General features: G+C 53.9%; 2 protein-coding genes across 2 annotated transcripts; one reads left to right on the forward strand and one right to left on the reverse strand.

The window, feature by feature from the left end:
- Positions 1-1,248: 1,248 nt before the first annotated feature.
- Positions 1,249-19,809, forward strand: DGAT1 (diacylglycerol O-acyltransferase 1; the record flags this gene model as incomplete). Its single annotated transcript, XM_064405983.1, is given in 6 exon segments — positions 1,249-1,518; positions 5,751-5,816; positions 10,421-10,454; positions 10,456-10,509; positions 13,958-14,020; positions 17,788-19,809. Coding segments are annotated over 6 exon segments (628 nt in total), but the record flags the coding sequence as incomplete, so codon positions are not given.
- A 4,693-nt stretch (positions 19,810-24,502) lies between these two features.
- LOC135291709 (basic salivary proline-rich protein 2-like) lies at positions 24,503-27,820 on the reverse strand. Its single transcript, XM_064405981.1, has 3 exons — positions 27,488-27,820; positions 25,346-26,504; positions 24,503-25,304 (listed from the first exon to the last, which is right to left on the reverse strand). Exons 1-3 carry the CDS (start codon positions 27,818-27,820, stop codon positions 24,946-24,948), a joined length of 1,851 nt encoding a protein of 616 aa, XP_064262051.1. The 3' UTR covers positions 24,503-24,945.
- Between the last annotated feature and the right edge of the window lie 126 nt (positions 27,821-27,946).

Here is a 27,946-nt window from a genome sequence, read left to right on the forward strand (position 1 = left end):
ACCAGGTGCCGAACCCCCTGATCTGGCTGATCTTTTTTTTACTGCTTCTTCCACTCCTGCCAAACCCCCTGAAATCCCCCCAAACCACTCCAAAACCCCCCAAAATCCCACAAATTCTTCCAAAATCTGCAAAAATCCCCAAATTTCCCCAAAATCCCACAAAATTCGGATTTTTTCTCCCAAACCCCCCTCAAATCCCCAAAAATCCCCCCTCAAACCCATTTTTTCCCCCAAAAAAATCAAATTTTTTCCCCTAAAAATCCCATTTTTTCCCCTAAAATTCCCATTTTTTCTCCCCAAATTCCCGTTTTTTCCCAAAACCGCCGTTTTTTGCCCCAAACCAGGTGCCCAACCCCCTGATCTGGCTGATTTTCTTTTACTGCTTCTTCCACTCCTGCCAGATCCCCAAATCCCCAAAACCCCCCAAAATCTGCAAAATTCCCCCAAAATCCCCAAAATTTCCCCAAAATCCCCCAAAATTCGGATTTTTCTCCCAAATCCCCCCTCAAACCCCCCAAAAATCCCCCCTCAAACCCATTTTTTCCCCAAAAAAATCCAATTTTTCCCAAAAAAATCCCATTTTTCCCCTAAATTCCCAATTTTTTCCCCAAAAATCACCTTTTTTCTCCCCAAATTCCCATTTTTCCCAAAATCGCCGTTTTTTTGCCCCCAAACCAGGTGCCCAACCCCCTGATCTGGCTGATCTTTTTTTACTGCTTCTTCCACTCCTGGCAGGACCCCAAAACCCCCAAAACCAGCTCAAAAACCCCAAAATCAGCTCAAAACCCCCCTAAATCCCACAACTTCCCCCAAAATCTGCAAAATTCCCCCAAATTCTCCCAAAATTTCCCCAAAATTCTGATTTTTCTCCCAAACCCCCCAAAAATCCCCCCTCAAACCCATTTTTTCCCCCAAAAAATCAGATTTTTTTTCCCCTAAAAATCCAATTTTTCCCCCCAAAAATCCCATTTTTTCCCCAAAAATCACCTTTTTTTTCCCCAAAATTCCCATTTTTTCCCCCCAAATTCCCATTTTTCCCAAAACCGCCGTTTTTTGCCCCAAAAGGTGCCCAACCACCTGATCTGGCTGATCTTTTTTTACTGCTTCTTCCACTCCTGCCAGACCCCAAAACCCCCCCAAAACCCCCCAAAATCCCACAAAACCCCCCAAAATCTGCAAAATTCCCCCAAATTCTCCCAAATTTCCCCAAATTTCCCCAAAATTCTGATTTTTCTCCCAAATCCCCCCTCAAACCCCCCAAAAATGCCCCCTCAAATCCATTTTTTCCCAAAAAAAAATCCAATTTTCCCCCCGAAAAATCCCATTTTTTTGCCAAAAAATCACCATTTTTTTCCCCAAAATTTCCCGTTTTTTCCCAAAACCGCCGTTTTTCACCCCAAACCAGGTGCCCAACCACCTGATCTGGCTGATCTTTTTTTACTGGTTCTTCCACTCGTGCCTCAACGCCGTGGCCGAGCTGCTGCAGTTCGGGGACCGCGAGTTCTACCGCGACTGGTGGTGCGGATTTTGGGGCGAATTCCGGGGAGTTTGGGAAAATTGGGGGAATTCGGGATTTTGGGGGGGTTTGAGGGGGATTTGGGGGCATTTTGGGGGAAAATTCAGGATTTCAGGGGCATTTTTGGGAGGATTTTGTGAGAAAATTCAGGATTTTGGGGGGGAAATTTGGGCATTTGGGGGGATTTTAGGGGATTTTGGGAAAATTTGGGGGGAAATTCGGGATTTTGGGGGGGTTTTTGGGGGAAATTCAGGATTTTAGGGGGATTTTGGGGATTTTAGGGGGATTTTAGGGGGGGATTTTAGGGGGAAAATTCAGGATTTTGGAGTAAAATTCGGGAATTTTGGGGGATTTTTGGGGGGATTTTGGGGGGAAATTCAGGATTTTAGGGGAATTTGGGGGATTTTAGGGGGAAAATTCAGGATTTTGGGGTAAAATTTGGAATTTTGGGGGATTTTTGGGGGTTTGAGGGAGGATTTGGGGGGATTTTGGGGGAAAATTCAGGATTTTAGGGGAATTTTGGGGGATTTTAGGGGGAAAATTCAGGATTTTGGGGTAAAATTTGGGAATTTTGGGGGATTTTTGGGGGTTTGAGGGAGGATTTGGGGGGATTTTGGGGAAAATTCGGGATTTTAGGGGAATTTGGGGGATTTTTAGGGGGATTTTGGGGGGGAAATTCAGGATTTTGGGGTAAAATTCAGGAATTTTTGGGGGTTTGAGGGAGGATTTTGGGGGGAAATTCAGGATTTTGGGGGGATTTTGGGAGAAAAATCAGGATTTTGAGGGGGTTTGAGGGAGGATTTGGGGGATTTTGGGGGGAAATTCAGGATTTTGGGGTAAAATTCAGGAATTTTTGGGGGTTTGAGGGAGGATTTTGGGGGATTTTGGGGGGAAATTCAGGATTTTGGGGGCAGTTTTGGGGGTTTGAGGGAGGATTTTGGGGAGAAATTCAGGATTTTGGGGCAATTTGGGGGGAAATTTAGGATTTTGGGGAGTTTGAGGGAGGAATCGGAGGGAAATTCGGGATTTTAGGGGGATTTTGTGAGAAAATTCAGGATTTTTTGGGGGATTTTGGGGTGATTTGAGGAGATTTTTGGGGGGGAATTTGGGGAAAATTCGGGATTTTGGGGGGGTTTGAGGAAGGATTTGGGGGGATTTTGGGGGAAAATTCAGGATTTTAGGGGGATTTGGGGGGGATTTTGTGAGAAAAATCAGGATTTTTCGGGGGATTTTTGGGAGTTTGAGAGAGGATTTGGGGGGAAATTGGGAGAAAATTTTGAATTTTTGGGGAGTTTGAGGGAGGATTTGGGGGAAAATTCAGGATTTTGGGGGGATTTGAGGGGATTTTGGGGGAAATTTGACAGGGTTTGGGGGGAAATTTGGGATTTTGGGGGGATTGAGGGAGCTTTTGGGGGGAAATTCAGGATTTGGGAGAAAATTTAGAATTTTTGGGGAGTTTGAGGGAGGATTTGGGGGGAAAATTCAGGATTTTAGGGGGGATTTTTGGGGGGAAAAATCAGGATTTTGGGGGGGTTGGGGGAAATTCGGGATTTTTGGGGGAAAATTCGGGATTTTGGGGTAAAATTCAGGATTTTTTGGGGATTTTTGGGAGTTTGAGGGGGGATTTTGGGGGAAACTTCAGGATTTTAGGGGAATTTTTGGGGGAAATTTGGGATTTTGGGGGGGTTTTGTGAGAAAAATTTAGAATTTTTGGGGAGTTTGAGAGAGGATTTGGGGAGATTTTGGGGGAATTCAGGATTTTAGGGGGGATTTTTTGGGGGGATTTGGGAGAAAATTCAGGATTTTTTGGGATTTGAGGGAGGATTTGGGGGGATTTTGGGGGGAAATTGGGGATTTTTGGAGAATTTGGGGGGAAATTTGGGATTTTGGGGGGAATTCAGGGGAAAATTCAGGATTTTAGGGGAATTTTTGGGGGAAATTTGGGATTTTGGGGGGGGTTTTGTGAGAAAATTTAGAATTTTTGGGGTGTTTGAGGGAGGATTTGGGGGGATTTTGGGGGGAAATTCAGGATTTTAGGGGGATTTTGTGAGAAAATTTGGGATTTTTGGGGGGATCTTTGTGGGTTTGAGGGGGAATTTGGGGGGATTTTGGGGAGAAATTTAGGATTTTTAGGGGGATTTTGGGGGGTTTGAGGGAGGATTTGGGAGAAAAATTCCGGATTTTGGGGGGATTTGGAAGGTTTGAGGGGGGGATTTGGGAGAAAATTCGGGATTTTGGGGGAGTTTGGGGGGGATTTTGGGGAGAATTTGGGAGAAAATTCAGAATTTTTGGGGAGTTTGAGGGAGGATTTGGGGAGGTTTTGGGAGAAAATTTGGGATTTTTAGGGGATTTGGGGGGAAATTTAGGGTTTATGGGGCATTTTTGGGGCAATTTTGTGAGAAAATTCAGGATTTTGGGGGAGTTGGGGGTTCGAGGGGGATTTGGGAGAAAATTCAGGATTTGGGGGAAATTTGGGATTTTGGGGTGGATTTGGGTGATTTTGGGTCTTTTTTGCCCCAGGAACTCAGAATCCGTCAGCAGCTTGGGGGGAATTTGGGATTTTTTGGGGGAATTTGGGATTTTGAGGATTTTTTTTATGATTTTGGGGTGATTTGGGGGTGATTTTGGGGTGATTTTGGGAGATTTTTGGGGTGATTTTGGGTGGTTTTTGGGGTGATTTTGGGTGATTTTGGGGTGATTTGGGGTGATTTGGGGTGTTTTTTAGGGTGATTTGGGGTGATTTGAGGTGATTTTGGGAGATTTTGGGTGACTTTGGGTCATTTGGGGTGATTTGGGGTGACTTTGGGAGATTTTGGGGTGATTTGGGGTGACTTTGGGAGATTTTGGGTGTTTTTAGGGTGATTTTGGGAGATTTGAGGTGATTTTGGGGTGATTTGGGGTGATTTTGGGAGATTTGGGGTGATTTGAGGTGATTTTGGGGTGATCTTGGGAGATTTTGAGGTGATTTTGGGGTGATTTTGGGTGTTTTTAGGGTGATTTTGGGAGATTTTGGGGTGATTTTGGGTGATTTGGGGTGATTTGGGGTGATTTTGGGTGTTTTTGGGGTGATTTTAGGTGATTTGGGGTGATTTTGGGTGATTTGGGGTGATTTGGGGTGATTTTGGGAGATTTTTGGGGTCATTTTGGGAGATTTTGGGTGATTTTGGGAGATTTGGGCTGTTTTTGGGGTGATTTGGGGTGATTTTTGATGATTTTTGATGATTTTTGGGGTGATTTTGGGTGATTTGGGGTGGTTTTGGGTGTTTTTGAGAGATTTTGGGGTGATTTTGGATGATTTTGGAGTGATTTAGGGTGATTTTGGATTATTTTGGGAGATTTTTGGGGTGATTTTGGGAGATTTTGGGTGATTTTGGGAGATTTTGGGTGTTTTTGGGGGTGATTTTGGGTGTTTTTAGGGTGATTTTGGGTGTTTTTAGGGTGATTTGGGGTGATTTTGGGAGATTTTGGGAGATTTTGGGGTGATTTTGGGTGTTTTTGGGGTGATTTTGGATGATTTTGGAGTGATTTAGGGTGATTTTGGATTATTTTGGGAGATTTTTGGGGTGATTTTGGGAGATTTTGGGTGATTTTGGGGAGATTTTGGGTGATTTTGGGGTGATTTTGGGTGTTTTTGGGGGTGATTTGGGGAGATTTGGGGTGATTTGGGGTGTTTTTAGGGTGATTTTGGGAGATTTTGGGGGTGATTTGGGGGTGAGTTGGGGTGATTTGGGGGTGATTTTGGGTGTTTTTGGGGTGATTTTAGGTGATTTGGGGTGATTTTGGGTGATTTGGGGTGATTTTGGGAGATTTTTGGGGTCATTTTGGGAGATTTTGGGTGATTTTGGGAGATTTGGGCTGTTTTTGGGGTGATTTTGGGTGATTTTGATGATTTTTGATGATTTTTGGGGTGATTTTGGGTGATTTGGGGTGGTTTTGGGGTGTTTTTGAGTGATTTTGGGGTGTTTTGGTGTTTGTGGGAGTGATTTAGGGTGATTTTGGATTATTTTGGGTGATTTTTGGGGTGATTTTGGGAGATTTTGGGTGATTTTGGGTGATTTTGGGAGATTTTGGGTGTTTTTGGGGTGATTTTGGGTGTTTTTAGGGTGATTTTGGGTGTTTTTGGGGGGATTTGGGTGGTTTTGGGGTGATTTGGGGGTGATTTGGGGTGATTTTGGGAGATTTTGGGTGTTTTTTGATGATTTTTGGGGTGATTTTGGGCGTTTTCTGCCCGCAGGAACTCGGAGTCGGTGACGTACTTCTGGCAGAACTGGAACATCCCCGTGCACAAGTGGTGCCTCCGGTGCGGAATTGGGGCGAATTCGGGGCATTTTGGGGTTTTTGGGGTTTTTGGGGAGGAGTTTGGGGTTTTGGGGAGGATTTTGGGACAGTTTGGGGGGAGGAATTTGGGGGAATTTGAGATTTTTGGGGTGGAATTTGGGGGAAAATTGGGATTTTAGGGGGAAAATCTGGGATTTTTTGGGAGGTATTTGGGGGAAATTGGGATTTTTGGGGGAAATTTGGGGATTTTTCAGGGGGAATTTGGGATTTTTGGGGAGGAATTTGGGGGAAATTGGGGTTTTTGGGGAACATTTGGGAAATTTGGGGAGGAATTTTGGATTTTTGGGAGGATTTTGGGACAGTTTGGGGGAATTTGAGTTTTTTGGGGTGGAATTTGGGGGAAATTGGGATTTTTGGGGAGGAATTTGGGGGGATTTTGGGAGGATTTGGGGGGAAAATTCAGAATTTTTGGGGGGATTTGTGCTTTTTGGGGCAGAACTTGAGGTTTTGGGGAGGATTTTGGCCATTTGAGGGAGAATTTGGGGCGATTTGGGATTTTTGGGAGGCTTTTGGGGGGATTTTGGGGGAGGTTTGGGGTTTTTGGGGGGGTTTGGGGAAGAATTTGGGATTTTGGGGGGATTTGGAGGGGATTTGGAGGAAATTTTGGGGGATATTTGGGATTTTTGGGGTGAATTTGGGGAGGATTTGGGGTTTTGGGGAGGAATTTGGGGGAATTTTGGGGGAAATTTGGGATTCTGGGGGGAGGAATTTGGGGGTTTGGGGGGATTTGGGGGATTTTGAGGGGATTTGAGGGGATTTTGGGGTAAATTTGGGATTTTGGGGTGGAATTTGGGGTTTTGGGAATAATTTGGAGGGTTTGGGGGAGGAATTTGGGGGTTTTTTGGGGGAATTTGGGATTTTTTGGGAGGAATTTGGAGAAATTGGGATTTTTGGGAGGGAATTCTGGATTTTTGCGGGGGAGTTTGGGGGAATTGGGATTTTTGGGGGAAAATTTGGGATTTTTGGGGAGGAATTGGGGAAAAAATGAGTTTTTTGGGGTGGGAATTTGGGGGAAATTTGGGATTTTTGGGGGAAATTGGGATTTTTGGGGAGGATTTTGGACAGTTTGGGATTTTTGGGGGAAAAATTTGGGATTTTAGGGGGGAAATTTGGGATTTTTCAGGGGGAATTTGGGATTTTTGGGGAGGAATTGGGGGAAATTGGGATTTTTTTGGGGAGGAATTGGGGGATTTTTGGGGTGGAATTTGGGCTTTGGGAGGAATTTTGGGGGAATTTTTGCCCTTTTGAGGGGGAATTTGGGAGTTTTGGGGGAATAATTTGGGGGTTTTGGGCAGGAATTTGGGGATTTGAGGCGGAATTTTGGGGATAATTTGGGGCAGAAATTCGGGGTTTTGAGGGGGAATTTTGGGGATAATTGGGGGGTTTTGGGCAGGAATTTGGGGATTTGGGGGGGAATTTTGGGGTAAATTCAGGATTTGGGGGGATTTTGGGGGGTTTGAGGGGAATTTTGGGGATAATTTGGGGTAAATTCAGGTTTTGGGGGGTTGAGGGGGAATTTTGGGGATAATTTGGGGTAAATTCAGGATTTTGGGAGATTTTTGTGGGGTTTGAGGCAGAAATATGGGGATCATTTGGGGTAAATTCGGGTTTTTGGGGGATTTTGGGGGTTTGAGGCAGAATTTTGGGGATAATTTGGGGGTTTTGGGCAGGAATTTTTGGGGGTTTGTGCCTTTTGGGCTCCCCCGGTTTTGGGGTGCCCGGGGTGATTTTGGGGGGGGGAATTTGGGCTTTGGGAGGAATTTTGGGGGAATTTTTGCCCTTTTGAGGGGGAATTTGGGAGTTTTGGGGGGATAATTTGGGGGTTTGGGGCAGAAATTTGGGATTTGAGGCAGAATTTTGGGGTAAATTCAGGGTTTTGGGGGGATTTTTGGGGGGTTTGAGGGGAATTTTGGGGATAATTTGGGGTAAATTCAGGGTTTTGGGGATTTAAGGGGGAATTTTGGGGATAATTTGGGGCAAAAGCAGGATTTTTGGGGCAGAAATTCGGGGTTTTGAGGGGGAATTTTGGGGATAATTTGGGGTTTTTTGGGGCAGGAATTTGGGTATTCAAGGCAGAATTTTGGGGATAATTAGGGGTAAAATCAGGATTTTGGGGGGATTTTTGGGGGGTTTGAGGGGAATTTTGGGGATAATTGGGGGGTGTTGGGCAGGAATTTGGGGATTTGGGGCAGAATTTTGGGGTAAAATCACGGTTTTGGGGGATTTTTGGGGTGTTTGAGGGGAATTTGGGGATCATTTGGGGTAAATTCAGGTTTTGGGGGGTTGAGGGGGAATTTTGGGGATAATTTGGGTTTTTTGGGGATAATTTGGGGATTTTTGGGCAGGAATTTTTGGGGGTTTGTGCATTTTGTGCTCCCCCGTTTTTGGGGTGCCCGGGGTGATTTTTGGGGTGGGATTTGGGGATTTGGGGGGAATTGAGGGGGAATTTGGGCTTTGGGAGGCATTTTGGGGGAATTTTTGCCCTTTTGAGGGGGAATTTGGGAGTTTTGGGGGAATAATTTGGGGGTTTTGGGCAGAAATTTGGGGATTTGAGGCAGAATTTTGGGTAAATTCAGCGTTTTGGGGGATTTTGAGGCTGAATTTTGGGGATAATTTAGGATAAATTCGGGGGTTTGGGGGATTTGAGGGGGAATTTTGGGGTAAATTTGGAGTAAATTCAGGATTTTGGGGGGGTTTGAGGGGAATTTTGGGGATAATTTGGAGGTTTTTGGGCAGGAATTTTTGGGGGTTCGTGCCTTTTGGGCTCCCCCGTGTTTGGGGTGCCCGGGGTGATTTTTGGGGTGGGAATTGGGGCTTGGGGGGAATTTTGGGGGAGTTTTTGCCCTTTTGAGGGGGAATTTGGGAGTTTTGGGGGGATAATTTGGGGGTTTGGGGCAGAAATTTGGGGATTTGAGGCGGAATTTTGGGGATAATTTGGGGTAAATTCAGGGGTTTGGGGGATTTTTGGGGGGTTTGAGGGGGGAAATTTGGTGATAATTTGGGGTAAATTCAAGTTTTTGGGGGATTTGAGGCAGAATTTTGGGGATAATTTGGGGTAAAATCAGGATTTTTGGGGCAGAAATTTGGGGTTTTGAGGGGGAATTTTGGGGATAATTTGGGTTTTTTTGGGCAGGAATTTGGGTATTCGAGGCAGAATTTTGGGGATAATTCGGGGTAAATTCAGGATTTTGGGAGATTTTGGGGGGATTTGAGAGGAATTTTGGGGATAATTGGGGGGTTTGGGGCAGGAATTTGGGGATTTGAGGGGGAATTTGGGGTAAATTCAGGGGTTTGGGGGATTTTTGGGGGGTTTGAGGGGGAAATTGGGGATAATTTGGGGTAAATTCAGGTTTTGGGGGGTTGAGGGGGAATTTTGGGGATAATTTGGGGTTTTTGGGCAGGAATTTGGGGATTTGAGGGGGAAATTTGGGGATATTTTGGGGTAAATTCAGGTTTTTGGGGGGTTTGAGGCAGAATTTTGGGGATAATTGGGGGTTTTTGGGCAGGAATTTTTGGGGGTTCGTGCCTTTTGGGCTCCCCCGGTTTTGGGGTGCCCGGGGCTGATTTTTGGGGGGGAATTTGGGGTTTGGGGGGAATTTTGGGGGAATTTTTGCCCTTTTGAGGGGGAATTTGGGAGTTTTGGGGGGATAATTTGAGGGTTTGGGGCAGAAATTTGGGGATTTGAGGCAGAATTTTGGGGATAATTTGGGGTAAATTCAGGGTTTTGGGGATTTGAGGGGGAATTTTGGGGATCATTTGGGGTAAATTCAGGGTTTTGGGGATTTGAGGCGGAATTTTGGGGATCATTTGGGGTAAATTCAGGGTTTTGGGGATTTGAGGCGGAATTTTGGGGATCATTTGGGGTAAATTCAGGGGGTTGGGGGATTTTTGGGGGGGTTTGAGGGGGAAATTTGGGGATAATTTGGGGTAAATTCAGGGTTTTGGGGGATTTTTGGGGTGTTTGAGGGGGAATTTTTGGGATCATTTGGGGTAAATTCAAGGTTTTGGGGATTTGAGGGGGAATGTTGGGGATAATTTCGGGTTTTTTTGGGCAGGAATTTGGGGATTTGAGGGGGAAATTTGGGGATATTTTGGGGTAAATTCAGGTTTTTGGGGGGTTTGAGGCAGAATTTTTGGGGATAATTTGGGGTTTTTTTGGGCAGGAATTTTTGGGGGTTTGTGCCTTTGGGCTCCCCCGGTTTTGGGGTGCCCGGGGTGATTTTTGGGGGGATTTTTGTGGGGTTTGAGGGGAATTTTGGGGATCATTTGGGGTAAATTCTGGTTTTGGGGGAGTTGAGGGGGAATTTTGGGATAATTTGGGGGTTTTTTTGGGCAGGAATTTTTGGGGGTTCGTGCCTTTTGGGCTCCCCCGTTTTTGGGGTGCCCGGGCTGATTTTTTGGGGTGGGAACTGGGGGGGTTTGTGGGGGAATTTTGGGGATAATTTGGGTTTTTTTGGGGGATAATTTGGGGTTTTTTTGGGCGGGAGTTTTTGGGGGTTTGTGCCTTTGGGCTCCCCCGGTTTTGGGGTGCCCGGGGTGATTTTTGGGGGTTTTTGGGGTCCCCAGGCACTTCTACAAGCCCATGCTGAGGAGGGGGGGTCAGCAAGTGGGCGGCGCAGGCGGCCGTGTTCCTGGCCTCCGCCTTCTTCCACGAGGTCTGCACCCCAAAATCCCCTAAAAACCCCAAAATTCCCCCTTGGAAACCCCAAAATTCCCACCCGGAACCCCAAAATTCCCACCCAGCACCCCAAAATCCCCACCCGCAACCCCAAAATTCCCCCTTGGAAACCCCAAATTCCACTAAAAACCCCAAAATTCCCCCTTGGAAACCCCAAATTCCCATCGGGAACCCCAAAATTCCCCCTTGGAAACCCCAAATTCCCATCGGGAACCCCAAAATCCCCACCCAGAACCCCAAAATCCGCACCCGGAACCCCGAAATCCCCACCCAGAACCCCAAAATTCCCCCTTGGAAACCCCAAAATTCCCCCTTGGAAACCCCAAATTCCCATCGGGAACCCCAAAATCCCCACCCAGAACCCCAAAATTCCCATCGGGAACCCCAAAATCCCCACCCAGAACCCCAAAATTCCCATCGGGAACCCCAAAATCCCCACCCAGAACCCCAAAATTCCCATCGGGAACCCCAAAATCCCCACCCAGAACCCCAAAATTCCCATCGGGAACCCCAAAATCCCCGCCCGGAACCCCAAAATCCCCCCTTGGAAACCCCCAAATTCCCATCGAGAACCCCAAAATCCACCCGGGAAGCCCGAAATCGGGGGGGGAACCCCGAAATTCCCACTGGGAACCCCCAAAATCTGGGAAGGAACCTTGAAATTCCCATCAGGAACCCCAAAATCTGGGGGGAATCCCGGAAATTCCCATCAGGAACCCCAAAATCCCACTAAAAACCCGAAAATTCCCACCAGGAACCCGAGAAAATCCCCTGAAATTCCCACCAGGAACCCCAAAATCCACCGGGAACCCCAAAATTCCCATCAGGAACCCCCAAAATCCCACAAAAAAACCCTCAAATTCCTGAGAAAATCCCCCAAAATTCCCACCAGGAACCCCAAAATTCCTGCTTGGAACCCCAAAATTCCCACTGGGAACCCCGAAATCTGGGGGGGAACCCCGAAATCCCTGCCGGGAACCCCAAAATTCCCATCGGGAACCCCCAAAAATCCCACAAAAAACCCTCAAATTCCCACCAGGAACCCGAGAAAATCCCCCAAAATTCCCACTGGAAACCCCAAAATCCACCCAGGAACCCCAAAATTCCTCTTTGGGAACCCAAAATTCCTGCCGGGAACCCCGAAATCTGGGGGGGGAACCCCGAAATTCCCATCAGAAACCCCCAAAAAATCCCACTAAAACCCGAAAATTCCTGAGAAAATTCCCACCAGGAAACCCCAAAATCCACCGGGAACCCCAAAATTCCCATCGGGAACCCCCAAAATCCCAACCAGAGACCCCAAAATCCCCTGAAATTCCTGCTGAGAACCCCAAAATCCAGGGGGTTAACCCCAAAATCCAGAGAAAAATCCCCTAAATTCCCACCAGGGAACCCCAAATTTGGGGAGGGAACCCCAAAATTCCTTCTGGGACCCCCAAAATCCAGAGACAATCCCCAAAATTCCCACAAGGAACCCCAAAATCTGGGGAGGGAACCCCAAAATTCTTTCTGGGAACCCCAAAATCCAGAAAAATCCCTACTTTCCCACCAGGAACCCAAAATTTGGGGAGGGAACCCCCAGATCTGGGGAGGAACCCCCAAAAATTCCTTCTGGGACCCCAAAATCCAGAGACAATCCCCTAAATTTGGGGAGGGAACCCCCAAAATTCCTCCCGGGAACCCCAAAATTTGGGGAGGGACCCCAAAAAATTCCTTTTGGGACCCCCAAAATCCAGAGAAAATCCCCAAAATTCCTTCTGGAACCCCCAAAATCCAGAGAAAATCCCCAAATTTCCCACCAGGAACCCCAAAATTCCTCCTGGGAACCCCAAAATCTGGGGAGGGACCCCCAAAATCATGGGAGAAACTCCAAAATTCTTCCTGGGAACCCCAAAATTTGGGGAGGGACCCCAAAATTCCTTCTGGAAACCCCAAAATCCAGAGAAAACCCCTAAATTCCCGCCAGGAGCCCCAAAATCAGGGGAGGGACCCCCAGAAATTCCTTCTGGGACTCCAAAATCCAGAGACAATCCCCTAAATTTGGGGAGGGAACCCCCAAAATTCCTTCTGGGACCCCAAAATTCCTCCTGGGAACCCCCAGAATCCAGAGACAATCCCCTAAATTCGGGGAGGGAACCCCCAAATCTGGGGAGGGAACCCCCAAATCTGGGGAGGGACCCCCAAAATCCCTGCTGGGAACCCCAAAATTCCCTCTGGGACCCCCAAAATTCCCGGGGGGCCCCCCCAAAATCCAGGGATCCCCCAGAAATTCCCTCTGGGACCCCCAAAATCTGGAGACAATCCCCTAAATTCGGGGAGGGAACCCCCAAAATTCCTCCCGGGACCCCCGAAATTTGGGGAGGGACCCCCAAAATTCCTTCTGGGACCCCCAAAATTCCCGGGGGTCCCCCAGAAATTCCTTCTGGGACCCCCAAAATCCAGAGAAAATCCCCTGAATTCGGGGAGGGAACCCCCAAATTCCTCCCAGGAACCCCAAAATTTGGGGAGGGACCCCAAAATCCCTGCTGGGAACCCCGAAATCATGGCGGGGAACCCCGAAATTCCTTCTGGAACCCCCAAAATCCAGAGAACATCCCCAAATCTGGGGAGGGAACCCCCAAATCTGGGGAGGGACCCCAAAATCATGGGGGGAGCCCCAAAATTCCTTCTGGAAACCCCAAAATCCAGAAAAAATCCCTAAATTGGCACCAGGAGCCCCAAAATCTGGGGAGGGAACCCCAAAATTCCTTCTGGAAACCCCAAAATCCAGAGACAATCCCCAAAATTCCCACCAGGGAACCCCCAAATTCAGGCAGGGAACCCCAAAATTCCCACCAGGAACCCCAAAATTCCTTCTGGGAACCCCAAAATCCAGAGAAAATCCCTAAATTCCCACCAGAAACCCCAAAATCTGGGGGGGAACCCCAAAATTCCTTCTGGGAACCCCAAAATCCAGAGACAATCCCCTAAATTCCCACCAGGAGCCTCAAAATTTGGGGAGGAACCCCCAAAAATTCCTTCTGGGACCCCAAAATCCAGAGAAAATCCCCTAAATTCGGGAAGGGAACCCCCAAATTCCTCCCGGGAACCCCAAAATTTGGGGAGGGACCCCAAAATTCCTCCCAGGACCCCCAAAATCTGGGGAGGGACCCCCAAAATTCCCGGGGGGCCCCCCAAAATCGGGGTCCCCCCCAACGGGCGCTGTCCCCGCAGTACCTGTGTGAGCGTCCCGCTGAGGATGTTCCGGCTCTGGGAACCCCCAAAATTCAGGGAGGGACCCCCAAAATCTGGGGAGGGACCCCCAAAATTCCCTGTGGGAAACCCCAAAATTCCCTGTGGGACCCCCAAAATCTGGGGAGGGACCCCCAAAATCCCGGGGGGCCCCCCAAAATGGGGGGTCCCCCCAACGGGCGCTGTCCCCGCAGTACCTGGTGAGCGTCCCGCTGAGGATGTTCCGGCTCTGGGCCTTCATGGGCATGGTCGCGCAGGTGAGGCACCCCGAAAACGGACACCCCAAAAACGGGACACCCCAAAAACTGGGGACACCAAAATCAGGGACACCCCGAAAACCGGGACACCCCAAAATCAGGGACACCCCAAAATCGGGACACCCCGAAAATGGGCACCACAAAATCGGGGCACCCCAAAAACGGGCGCCCCCAAAATCGGGACACCCCGAAAATGGGCACTCCGAAAATCAGGGACCCCCAAAATCAGGGACACCCCAAAAACCGGGCACCCCAAAATCGGGACACCCCAAAAACCGGGCACCCCGAAACTGGGCACCCCAAAATCGGGACACCCCAAAAACCGGGTACCCCAAAATCAGGGTACCCCCAAAAACTGGGGACACCCAAATCAGGGACACCCCAAAAAACCGGGACACCCCAAAATCAGGGACACCAAAATCAGGGACACCCCGAAAACTGGGAACACCCAAATCAGGGACACCCCGAAACCGGGCACCCCAGAATCAGGGACACCCCAAAAACCGGGCACCCCAAAATCAGGGACACCCCAAAAATGGGCACTCCGAAAATTGGGAACCCCCAAAATCAGGGACACCCCAAAATCGGGACACCCCGAAAATGGGCACCACAAAATCGGGGCACTCCAAAAACCAGGGACACCCCAAAACCAGGGACACCGCGAAAATGGGCACCCCAAAAAATCAGGGACACCCCAAAAACCGGGCACCCCGAAACCGGGCACCCCAAAATCGGGACACCCCGAAAATCGGGAACCCCAAAATCAGGGTACCCCCAAAATCAGGGGACACCCTGAAAACGGGCACCACAAAAATCAGGGAACCCCGAAAACCGGGCACCCCGAAAATCAGGGAACCCCGAAAATGGGAACTCTGAAAATGGGAACCCCAAAAACGGGGCACCCCAAAATCGGGACATCCCGAAAATGGGACATCCTGAAAACCGGGACACCCCAAAATCGGGGAACCCCAAAACCAGGGACACCCCGAAAATGGGAACCCCAAAAAAACAGGGAGCCCCGAAAATCAGGGACACCCCGAAAACCGGGACACCCCAAAATCAGGAACCCCAAAAATCAGGGTACCCCGAAAATGGGACATCCCGAAAACCGGGACACCCCAAAAATGGGAAACTCTGAAAATGGGGAACCCCAAAACCTGAACACCCCGAAAATGGGAACCCCAAAAACCAGGGAACCCCCCAAAATGGGACACCCTGAAACCAGGGAACCCCGAAAATGGGGAGCCCCGAAAATCAGGGACACCCCGAAAACCGGGACACCAAAACCCAGGGAACCCCAAAACGGGGCACCCCGAAAACCGGGGAACCCCAAAAAGCTGAAAATCGGGAACCCCGAAAATGGGACACCCTGAAAATCAGGGAACCCCAAGAAACAGGGAACCCCAAAAGGGGGAAACTATGGAAATGGGCAGGGCCACGCAGGTGAGGCACCCCAAAACCGGGCACCCCAAAAACCAGGGAACGCCCAAAATCAGGGACACCCCAAAACCAGGACACCCCAAAAACTGGGAACACCAAAATCGGGACACCCCCAAAATCAGGGACACCCCGAAAATGGGCACCCCAAAAATCAGGGAACCCCAAGAAACAGGAACCCCCAAAAAAACAGGGAACCCTGAAAATGGGGCACCCCAAAAACCGGGACACCCCAAAAACCGGGACACCCCCAAAATCAGGGACACCCCGAAAATGGGCACCCCAAAAATGGGACACCCCAAAACCAGGGATCCCCAAAAACCAGGGAACCCCAAAAACCAGGGAACCCCAAAAATGGGAAACTCTGAAAATGGGCACCCCGAAAACCAGACACCCCAAAATCAGGGTACCCTGAAAACCGGGACACCCCAAAATCAGGGAACCCCAAGAAACAGGGAACCCCAAAAGGGGGAAACTGTGGAAATGGGCAGGTGAGGCACCCCGAAAATGGGACACCCCAAAAACTGGGAACACCAAAATCAGGGTACCCCAAAATCAGGGTACCCCGAAAATGGGAACTCTGAAAATGGGAACCCCAAAAACGGGAACCCCGAAAATGGGACACCCCAAAATCGGGACACCCCGAAAATCAGGGAACCCCAAAAATGGGAAACTCTGAAAATGGGGAACCCCAAAAACTAGGGTGCCCCAAACATGGGCACCCCAAAAACTGGGGAACTCCAGAAACCAGGGAATCCAGAAAATGGGGAACCCCAAAAACCAAGGAACCCCGAAAATGGGAAACTCCGAAAACGGGAACCCCAAAAACCAGGGAACCCCAAAACCAGGGTACCCCAAAAACCAGGGAACCCCAAAAACCAAGGAACCCCGAAAATGGGAAACTCCGAAAACGGGAACCCCAAAAACCAGGGAACCCCAAAACCGGGGAACCCCAAAAACCAGGGAACCCAAAAAACCAGGATACCCCAAAACCTGGGAACCCCAAACACGGGCACCCCAAAAACGGGAACCCCAAAACTTGGGAACCCCAAAAAGCACAGCACCCCGAAAATGGGGAACACCAAACAAAGGAAGCCCAAAAAAGAGGGGGGACAATGGGTTTGGGGTCCCCAAGAAGGGGGGACAATGTCCCTGTGTCCCCGTGTCCCTGTCCCTGTGTCCTCCTGTCCTCATGTCCCTGTGTCCTCCTGTCCTCATGTCCCTGTCCCCTCTGTCCCCCTGTCCCTGTCCCTGTCCCTGTCCCTGTGTCCCTGTCCCTGTGTCCCTGTGTCCCTGTCCCCTCTGCCTGTTCCTGTGTCCCCCTGTCCTTGGGTCCTCCTGTCCCCATGTCCCTGTGTCCCTGTCCTTGTGTCCCCCTGTCCCTGTCCCCCTGTCCCTGTCCCCCTGTCCCTGTGTCCCTGTGTCCCTGTCCCTGTGTCCCTGTCCCTGTGTCCCTGTCCTTGGGTCCTCCTGTCCGTGTCCCTGTCCCCATCCCTGTCCCTGTGTCCCTGTCCCTGTGTCCTCATGTCTGTGTCCCTGTGTCCCTGTCCCCTCCGCCTGTCCCTGTGTCCCCCTGTCCTGGGGTCCTCCTGTCCCCATGTCCCTGTGTCCCTGTCCCTCGTCTCTGTCTCTGTGTCCCTGTCCCTGTGTCCCTTTGTCCCCAGATCCCGCTGGCGTGTCGCAGGGCAGGGGATGGCAGTGGGTGACTGTGGGTGACAGTGGGTGGCAGGGGATGGCAGGCGACCCCAGGGTGACACCGTGTGACACCGTGTGACACTGTGGTTGTCCCCAGATCCCGCTGGCCTGGCTGGTGTCGCGGGGCAGTGGGTGACAGGGGATGGCAGGGGGTGACAGGGGGTGACAGTGGGTGACAGGGGATGGCAGTGGGTGACACCAGGTGACACTGGTGACACTGTCATTGTCCCCAGATCCCGCTGGCCTGGCTGGTGTCGCGGGGCAGGGGGGTGACAGGGGATGGCAGGGGGTGACAGGGTGACACCGTGTGACACTGTTGTCCCCTTTGTCCCCAGATCCCGCTGGCCTGGCTGGTGTCTTGGGGCAGGGGGTGGCAGGGGGTGACTGTAGGTGACTGTGGGTGACAGTGGGTGACAGGGGATGGCAGTGGGTGACACTGGTGACACTGTCATTGTCCCCAGATCCCTCTGGCCTGGCTGGTGTCGCGGGGCAGGGGCTGGCAGGGTGACTGTGGGTGACACTGGGTGACAGGGGGTGACAGGGGGATGGCAGGGGATGGCAGTGGGTGACACTGGGTGACAGGGGATGGCAGGTGACACCGTGTGACACTGTACCCATGTCCCCATTGTCCCCAGATCCCTTTGGCGTGGCTGGTGTCGCGGTTCCTGCGCGGCCCCTACGGCAACGCGGCCGTGTGGATGTCGCTGATCCTGGGCCAGCCCATGGCCGTGCTCATGTACGTGCACGACTACTACGTGCTCAACTGCGAGGGATAACCCGGGACAGACCCGGGACAGACCTGGGACAAACCAGGACAAACACCCAGAGACACCCCTGAGACCCCCAGGGACCCCAAACCCCCCGGGACCCCCAAACCCCTGGGACCCCCCAGAGCTCCGGGGGATTCTGGAAATTGATCAAACCCACCCGGGACAGACCCGGGATAAACCCGGGATAAACCAGGACAGACCCCCAGAGACCACCGAGACCCCCCGGGACTGCCCCGAGCCCCCCGGGGGTCCCCAAATCCCCCCTGGGAACCCCCCCGTGACACTCTGGGACAGCCCTGGCCCACCCGGGACTGACCCGGGACAACCCGGGACAAACCCCCAGAGACCACCAGGACCCCCCAAATCCCTCCAGGACCCCCAAATCCTCCAGGACCCCCCCAAATCCCCCCTGGGGACCCTCAAATTCCTTTGGGGACCCCCCCAAACCCCCCCGGGGGACCCCCAAACCCCCCAGGACCCCCAAATTCCCTCCCGAGACCCCCCAAACCTCTCTGGGGACCCCCTAAACCTTTTGGGGACCCCGCTAATCTCTATGGGGACCCCCAAACCCCCCCTGGGGGACCCCCAAACCCCTCAGGACCCCCAAATTCCCTCCCGGGACCCCCCAAATCCCTCTGGGGACCCCCCTAAACCCCTCAGGACCCCCCCCAAATCCCTCTGGGGACCCCCCAAACCCCCCTGGGGGATCCCCGGGACCCCTCCAGGACCCCCAGATTCCATCCTGGGACCCCCCCAAATCCCTGTGGGGACCCCCAAACATCCCTGGGGACCCCCCCGGACCACCCCAAACCCCCCCGGGAACCCCCCAGCATCCCCCGGGGACCCCCCAAAATCACCTCAGGAGCCCCCCAAACCTTCCTGGGACCCCCCAAATCCCCCTGGGGACCCCCCGGGACCCCCCAAACCTTCCTGGGACCCCCCAAACCCCCTGGGGACCCCCCGGGAACCCCCCCAGGACCCCCCAAATCTCTCTGGGGACCCTCAAATTCCTTTGGGGACCCCCCCAAACCCCCCCTGGGGGACCCACAAATCCCCCCAGGACCCCCCCAAAAACCTCGGGACCCCCCAAACCCCTCTGGGGACCCCCCAAACCCCAGTCCCGGGGGTCCCCGCAGCGAGTGAATGTCGGATCAATGCAATCCCGGGGGGCTCCGGGACCCCCCAAACCCCCCTGGGGACCCCCGGCGCAGCCCCCGCGGCGCTCTCGGCACTTTACAGACTGACCCCGCCCCTGCTGCCGCCACCCTGGCCCTGCCAGGACCTGGCTGTGACCTGCCAGGACCTGGGGGTGCTGCCCCTGACCCTGCCAGGACCTGGCAGTGCTCTCCATGGCCCTGCCAGGACCTGGCTGTGCCCTGCCAGGACCTGGGGGTGCTGCCCCTGACCCTGCCAGGACCTGGCTGTGCTCTCTATGGCCCTGCCAGGACCTGGGGGTGCTGCCCCTGACCCTGCCAGGACCTGGGAGTGCTCTCTATGGCCCTGCCAGGACCTGGGGGTGCTGTCCACAACCCTGCCAGGACCTGCCCATGGCCCTGCCAGGACCTGGGGCTGCTCCATGGCCCTGCCAGGACCTGGGGGTGCTGCCCATGGCCCTGCCAGGACCTGGGGGTGCTCTCTGAACCTGCCAGGACCTGGGGGTGGTGACCACGGCCCTGCCAGGACCTGGGGCTGCTCTCTATGGCCCTGCCAGGACCTGGCTGTGCCCACAACCCTGCCAGGACCTGGGGCTGCTCTCCATGACCCTGCCAGGACCTGGCTGTGTCCCTGCCCCTGCCAGGACCTTCTGGAACCTTCCCAGGCCCTGCCAGCACCTGCCCCTCCCCCATCGCCCCTCCCCCAATGATTAAAAATCTCGTTTTTCTCTTTTTTTCCTCGTTTTTTTCCCGTTTTTTTTCCTCATTTTTCCACTTCCGCCCCGTCCAAGGGAGGGAAACCAGTTTGGGACTGGGACGGACTGGGAGGGACTGGGACCAAACTGGGATGGACTGGGAGGGACTGGGAGGGACTGGGATGGACTGGGAGGGACTGGGATGGACTGGGATGGACTGGGATGGACTGGGAGCACTGGGATGGACTGGGAGGGACTGGGATGGACTGGGATGGACTGGGATGGACTGGGATGGACTGGGAGGGACTGGGATGGACTGGGAGCACTGGGAGGGACTGGGAGGGACTGGGACCAAACTGGGAGGGACTGGGGGGAACTGGGAGGGACTGGGATTTGGGGTCTCCCCCTGTCCCCTAGCTCAGATTTGGGGTCCCCGTGTCCCCCGGCCTCAGATTTGGGGTCTCCCCTTAACTCTGGGCTGGGATTTGGGGTCTCCCCCTGACCCCGTTTGGGATTTGGGGTCTCCAGTGTCCCCTCAGCTCAGATTTAGGGTCCCACCAAGACCCTGGGCTGGGATTTGGGGTCTCCCCCTGACCCCCAGCTCAGATTTGGGGTCTCTCTCTGGACCTGGGTTGGGATTTGGGGTGCCCAGGTGATCCTAGGATGGGATTTGGGGTCTCCGGTGTCCCCTCAGCTCAGATTTGGGGTCTCCCCCAACCCTGGGCTGGGATTTGGGGTCTCCCCCAGATCCCAGTTGGGATTTGAGGTCTCCAGTGTCCCCTCAGCTCAGATTTGGGGTCTCCCCCAACCCTGGGCTGGGATTTGGGGTCTCCCCCTGACCCCCAGCTCAGATTTGGGGTCTCTCCATGACCCCAGCACTGGGATTTGGGGTCTCCCCCTGACCCTGGGCTGGGATTTGGGGTCTCCAGGGCTGAGGTTTGGGGTCTCCCCCAGATCCAGCACTGGGATTTGGGGTCTCCAGGTTGGGCTCAGATTTGGGGTCCCCCTCTCCCATTCCTGCCCGACCTCCCTGACCCCAAACCGACCCCAAAACCGACCCCAAATCCCAAACTGACCCAAACTGACCCAAACTGACCCAAACCCCAAACTGACCCAAACTGACCCAAACTGACCCCAAACCCCAAACCCCAAACCCCAAACCGACCCCAAACTGACCCAAACCGACCCCAAACTGACCCCAAACCCCAAACCGACCCCAAACCCCAAACCCCAAACTGACCCAAACTGACCCAAACTGACCCCAAACCCCAAACTGACCCAAACTGACCCAAACTGACCCCAAACCCCAAACTGACCCAAACCGACCCCAAACTGACCCCAAACCCCAAACCGACCCCAAACCCCAAACCCCAAACTGACCCAAACTGACCCAAACTGACCCCAAACCCCAAACTGACCCAAACTGACCCAAACTGACCCCAAACCCCAAACTGACCCAAACTGACCCCAAACCCCAAACTGACCCAAACTGACCCAAACTGACCCCAAACCCCAAACTGACCCAAACTGACCCAAACTGACCCCAAACCCCAAACTGACCCAAACTGACCCCAAACCCCAAACTGACCCAAACTGACCCAAACTGACCCAAACTGACCCAAACTGACCCAAACTGACCCCAAACCCCAAACTGACCCAAACTGACCCAAACTGACCCCAAACCCCAAACTGACCCAAACTGACCCAAACTGACCCCAAACCCCAAACTGACCCAAACTGACCCCAAACCCCAAACTGACCCAAACTGACCCAAACTGACCCCAAACCCCAAACTGACCCAAACTGACCCCAAACCCCAAACTGACCCAAACTGACCCAAACTGACCCCAAACCCCAAACTGACCCAAACTGACCCAAACTGACCCAAACTGACCCAAACTGACCCAAACTGACCCCAACCCCAAACTGACCCAAACTGACCCAAACTGACCCAAACTGACCCAAACTGACCCAAACTGACCCAAACTGACCCCAAACCCCAAACTGACCCAAACTGACCCAAACTGACCCCAAACCCCAAACTGACCCAAACTGACCCAAACTGACCCAAACCGACCCCAACCCCAAACTGACCCCAAACCCCAAACCGACCCCAAACTGACCCCAAATCCCAAACTGACCCAAACTGACCCAAACCGACCCCAAACTGACCCCAAACTGACCCAAACTGACCCAAACTGACCCCAAACCCCAAACTGACCCAAACTGACCCAAACTGACCCCAAAACCCGACCCCAACCCCAAACTGACCCAAACTGACCCCAAACTGACCCAAACTGACCCCAAACCCCAAACTGACCCAAACTGACCCAAACTGACCCCAAACCCCAAACTGACCCAAACTGACCCAAACTGACCCAAACTGACCCAAACTGACCCAAACTGACCCCAAACCCCAAACTGACCCAAACCGACCCCAAACCCCAAACTGACCCAAACTGACCCCAAACTGACCCAAACTGACCCAAACCGACCCCAAACCCCAAACTGACCCCAAACTGACCCAAACTGACCCAAACCGACCCCAAACCCCAAACTGACCCACACTGACCCAAACTGACCCAAACTGACCCAAACTGACCCAAACTGACCCAAACTGACCCAAACTGACCCCAAACCCCAAACTGACCCAAACTGACCCAAACTGACCCCAAACCCCAAACCCCAAACCGACCCCCAAACCCCAAACTGACCCAAACCCCAAACTGACCCCAAACCCCAAACCGACCCCAAACCCCAAACTGACCCAAACTGACCCCAAACCCCAAACTGACCCAAGACCCCCAAACCGACCCCAAACCCCAAACCCCAAACCGACCCCAAACCCCAAACCGACCCCAAACCCCAAACTGACCCAAACTGACCCAAACTGACCCAAACTGACCCAAACTGACCCCAAAATGACCCCAAAACTGACCCCAAACCCCAAACCGACCCCAAACCCCAAACTGACCCAAACTGACCCCAAACCCCAAACTGACCCAAACCCCAAACCGACCCCAAACCCCAAACCCCAAACCGACCCCCAAACCCCAAACCGACCCCAAACCCCAAACTGACCCAAACTGACCCAAACTGACCCAAACTGACCCAAACTGACCCCAAAATGACCCCAAAACTGACCCCAAACCCCAAACCGACCCCAAACCCCAAACTGACCCAAACTGACCCAAACTGACCCAAACCGACCCCAAACCCCAAACTGACCCAAACCCCAAACCCCAAACTGACCCAAACTGACCCAAACTGACCCAAACTGACCCAAACTGACCCAAACTGACCCCAAACCCCAAACTGACCCAAACTGACACAAACTGACCCAAACTGACCCCAAACCCCAAAACTGACCCAAACCGACCCCCAAACCCCCAAACTGACCCCAAACCCCAAACCGACCCCCAAAACTGACCCCAAACCCCAAACTGACCCACACTGACCCAAACTGACCCAAACTGACCCAAACTGACCCAAACTGACCCAAACTGACCCAAACCCCAAACTGACCCAAACTGACCCAAACTGACCCCAAACCCCAAACCCCAAACCGACCCAAACTGACCCAAACCGACCCCAAACTGACCCCAAACCCCAAACCGACCCCAAACCCCAAACCCCAAACTGACCCCCAAACTGACCCCAAACTGACCCCAAACCCCAAACCCCAAACTGACCCAAACTGACCCCAAACCCCAAACTGACCCCAAACCCCAAACCGACCCCAAACCCCAAACTGACCCAAACTGACCCCAAAACCGACCCCAACCCCAAACTGACCCCAAACCCCAAGCCCCAAACCCCAAATTAACCCCAAACTGACCCAAACCGACCCAAACCCCAAATTAACCCCAAACCGACCCCAAACTGACCCCGCCCCGCCCCTCCCCCCCCCCGGCACGGCCCCTCCCCCCTCACAAAGCGCCTTTGGCGGCCTCAAAGGGACCCTTGTGCCACACCGCCCCTCCCCCACCCCGCCCCTCCCCCACCCGGCACCGGCAGCCCCGGGAGGGGGAGGGGAGGGGGAGGGGGAGGGGAAGGGAGGGGGGGGAGCTGCGGGAAACCGAAAATCCGACCCGAAATCCCAAATTTGTACATGGGACCCCAAACCCGGACACGGAAACCCCAAATCCGCACCCAAAAACCCCAAATCTGCACCCAGAAACCCCAAATCCAGACCCAAAAACACCAAATCCGCACCCAGAAACCCCAAATCTGCACCCAGAAACCCCCGATCCGGACCCAAAAACCCAAATCCGCACCTGGGAACCCCAAATCCGCACCTCGGAACCCCAAATCTGCACCTGGGAACCCCAAATCCGCACCCAGAAACCCCAAAACCACACAGGGAAACCCCAAATCCGCACCTGGAAATGCCAAATGCGCACCTGGGAACCCCAAATCTGTACCCAAAACCCCCAAATCCACTTCTGGAAATCCCAAATCCACCAATAGAAACCCCAAATCCGCACGCAAATATCCCAAATTCGAACATGGAAATCCCTAATCCGCACCCAAAAACCCCAAATCTGCACCCCAGAAACCCCAAATCTGCACCCAAAACCCCCAAATCTGCACCCAGAACCCCAAATCCGCACCCAGAACCCCCAAATCCGCACATGGAAACCCCAAATCCGCACATGGAAACCCCAAATCCGCACCCCAAAAATCCCAAATACCTCAGGAAAATCAAAAATTTGCACCCAGAAACCCCAAATCCGCACCCGGAAACCCCAAATTCCCACCCAGAAACCCCAAATCTGCACCTGCTACCCCAAATTCCCACCTGGGAACCCCAAATCCGGACCCAAAACCCCCAAATCTGGACCCAAAACCCCAAATGCGCACCTGCAAACCCAAATCTGCACCCAAAAACCCCAAATCCGCACCCGGAAACCCCAAATCCGCACATGGGAACCCCAAATCCCAACAAGGAACCCCAAATTCCCACCTGAGAACCCCAAATCCGCACCTGGAAACCCAAATCCGCACCCAAAACCCCCAAATTCCCACCTGGGAACCCTAAATCCGCACCCAAAAACCCCAAATCTGCAACCAAAAACCCCAAATCCGGACCGAAATCCGCACCTGGGAACCCCAAATCCGCACCCAAAAACCCAAATCCGCACCCAGAATCCCCAAATCCGCACCCAAAAATCTCAAATTCCCACCTGAGAACCCCAAATCCGCACCCAAAAACCCCAAATCCGCACCCAAAACCCCCAAATTCCCACCTGGGAACCCCAAATTCCCACCCAAAAACCCCAAATCCCGACCCAAAAACCCCAAATCCGGACCGAAATGCGCACCTGGGAAGCCCAAATCCGCACCCAAAAACCCCAAATCCGCACCCAGAAACCCCAAATCCGCACCCAAAACCCCCAAATTCCCACCTGGGAAGCCCAAATCCGCACCAAAAACCCCAAATCCGCACCCAGAAACCCCAAATCCGCACCCAGAATTCCCAAATCCGCACCCAAAAATCTCAAATTCCCACCTGAGAACCCCAAATCCGCACCTGGAAACCCCAAATCCGCACCAAAACCCCCAAATTCCCACCTGGAAACCCCAAATCCGCACCCAAAACCCCCAAATTCCCACCTGGGAACCCCAAATCCGCACCCAAAAACCCCAAATCCGCACCCAGAAACCCCAAATCCGCACCCAGAATTCCCAAATCCGCACCCAAAAATCTCAAATTCCCACCTGAGAACCCCAAATCCGCACCTGGAAACCCCAAATCCGCACCCAAAACCCCCAAATTCCCACCTGGAAACCCCAAATCCGCACCCAAAAACCCCAAATCCCGACCCAAAAACCCCAAATCCGGACCGAAATCCGCACCTGGGAACCCCAAATCTGCACCCAAAAACCCCAAATCCGCACCCAGAAACCCCAAATCCGCACCCAAAAATCTCAAATTCCCACCCAGAAACTCCAAATCCGGACCCAGAAACCCCAAATCCGCACCCAAAAACCCCAAATTCCCACCCGGAACCCCAAATCCCTGCCCCGGGTCCCTATGGGGGCTGCGAGTTTTGGGGGTCCCCCAAAACGGGTCTGGGGTCTCGTTTTGGGGTGCCCAGAGCGCGGCTGGGGGGGTCCCAGGAATGGAACTGGAAATGGGGGACCCCAAAATGGGTCTGGGGGTTTGGAGGACCCCAAAATGGGGATGGGGACCCCCAAATTGGGTCTGGGGGTCTCGGACACGATTCTGGGTCTGGGGTCGCCCCAAATTTGGTCTGGGGGTTCGGGAATGGTGCTGGGAATGGGGGTCCCCAAATTGGGGCTGGGGTCTCCCCAAAATGGGGCTGGGGTCCCGGTCAGGGCTTTGGGGACCCCAAAGTGGTGTTGGGGTTTGTGGGTCTGGGGTCGCCCCAAAATGGGGCTGGGGGTTTCGGGAATGGGGCTGGGTCTGGGGGACCCCCAAATTGGGTCTGGGGGTCCCTGTTGTGTTTCTGACTTTGGGGGTCCCCCCCGGCCGTGTTGGGGGTCCCGGACATGGCTTTGGGTCTGGGGTCCCCCCAAATTGGGGCTGGGGACCCCCAAAATGGGGCTGGGGGGTCCCGGTCAGGGCTCTGGGGACCCCAAAATTGGGGGTTCCGGACACGATTCTGGGTCTGGGGTCGCCCCAAAATGGGGCTGGGGGTTTCAGGAATGGGGCTGTGAATGGGGGACCCCAAAATGGGGCTGGGGGGTCCCGGAGGTGATTCTGGGTCTGGGGTCCCCCCAAATTGGGTCTGGGGGGGTCCCGGACATGATTTTGGGTCGCCCCAAAATGGGGCTGGGGACCCTCAAATTGGGTCTGGGGGTCCCTGTTGTGTCTCTGGGGGTCTCCCCAAAATGGGGCTGGGGGTTTCAGGGATGGGGCTGGGAATGGGGGACCCCAAAATGGGGCTGGGGGGTCCCGGGGATGATTCTGGGTCTGGGGTCCCCCCCAAATTGGGGCTGGGGGTCCCGGTTGTGTCTCTGGGTCTGGGGGTCCCCGGAGCAGGCCCGGGGTCACTTTGGGGTCCCCGCGCCGGGACAGACCCGGGATAGAACCGGGATAGAACCGGGACAGAACCGGGACAGAACCAGGATAGAACCGGGACGGAACCGGGACGGAACCGGGATAGAACCAGGATAGAACCGGGACAGAACCAGAAATGGCAGTGGGATAGAACCGGGACGGAACCGGGACGGAACCGGGACGGAACCGGGACAGAACCAGGATAGAACCGGGACAGAACCGGGATAGAACCGGACGGAACCGGGATAGAACCGGGATAGAACCGGGACAGAACCGGGATAGAACCAGAAATGGCAGCGGGATAGAACCGGGACAGAACCGGGACGGAACCGGGATAGAACCGGGAACCGCAGTGGGACAGAACCGGGATAGAACCGGGACGGAACTGGGATAGAACCGGGACAGAACCGGGACAGAACCAGGACAGTCCCGGCCCTGCCAGCCGGGGGTCCCGGTTTGGGGGGCGGTCCCGGTGCCGCAGTGCCGGCGCTTGGCCCGGTGCCCGGTCTCGGCTCCCGGTGCCGCAGTCGGTCCCGGTCCGGTCCCGGCCCGGTCCCGGTGCCGCAGTGCCGGTGTCCGGTTCCGGTCCGGTTCTATCCCGGTGCCGCAGTCGGATCCCGGTCCGGTCCCGGCCCGGTCCCGGTGCCGCAGTGCCGGTGTCCGGTTCCGGTCCGGTTCTATCCCGGTGCCGCAGTCAGTCCCGGTTCGGTCCCGGCCCGGTCCCGGTGCCGCAGTGCCGGTGTCCGGTTCCGGTCCGGTTCTATCCCGGTGCCGCAGTCGGTCCCGGCCCGGTCCCGGTGCCGCAGTGCCGGTGTCCGGTTCCGGTCCGGTTCTATCCCGGTGCCGCAGTCAGTCCCGGTTCGGTCCCGGTCCGGTCCCGGTGCCGCAGTGCCGGTGCCCGCTGTTGGCGCCGGTCCCGGTGCCTCAGGTGACCCCGGCCCGGTGCCAGTCCCGGTCCCGCAGTCCCGGTCCCGCAGTCCCGGCCCGGTGCCAGTCCCGGTCCGGTGCGGTCCCGGCTCCATCCCGGTCCGGTGCCAGTCCCGGTCCCACAGTCCCGGCCCGGTGCCAGCGCGGTCCCGGTGCGATTCCGGTGCGGTCCCGGTCCCGCTGCAGTCCCGGTGCGGTTTCAATGCAGTCCCGGTGCGGTT

This window comes from Passer domesticus, unplaced genomic scaffold (genome assembly GCF_036417665.1).
Source record: "Passer domesticus isolate bPasDom1 unplaced genomic scaffold, bPasDom1.hap1 HAP1_SCAFFOLD_105, whole genome shotgun sequence".
Lineage (NCBI taxonomy): Eukaryota > Metazoa > Chordata > Aves > Passeriformes > Passeridae > Passer > Passer domesticus.

Coding starts and splice junctions, on each gene's coding strand:
- LOC135291709 (XM_064405981.1), bottom strand. CDS start 27,820: ATGGAGCCGGGACCGCACCGGACCGGGACTGGCACCGGGCCGGGACTG. Junction 26,505..27,487: donor CCGAACCGGGACTGACTGCG/GCACCGGGATAG, acceptor GGGGGACCCCAG/ACCCAGAATCACCTCCGGGA. Junction 25,305..25,345: donor TGCGGATTTGGGGTTTCCAG/GTGGGAATTTGG, acceptor TGGGGTTTCCAG/GTGCGGATTTGGGGTTCTCA.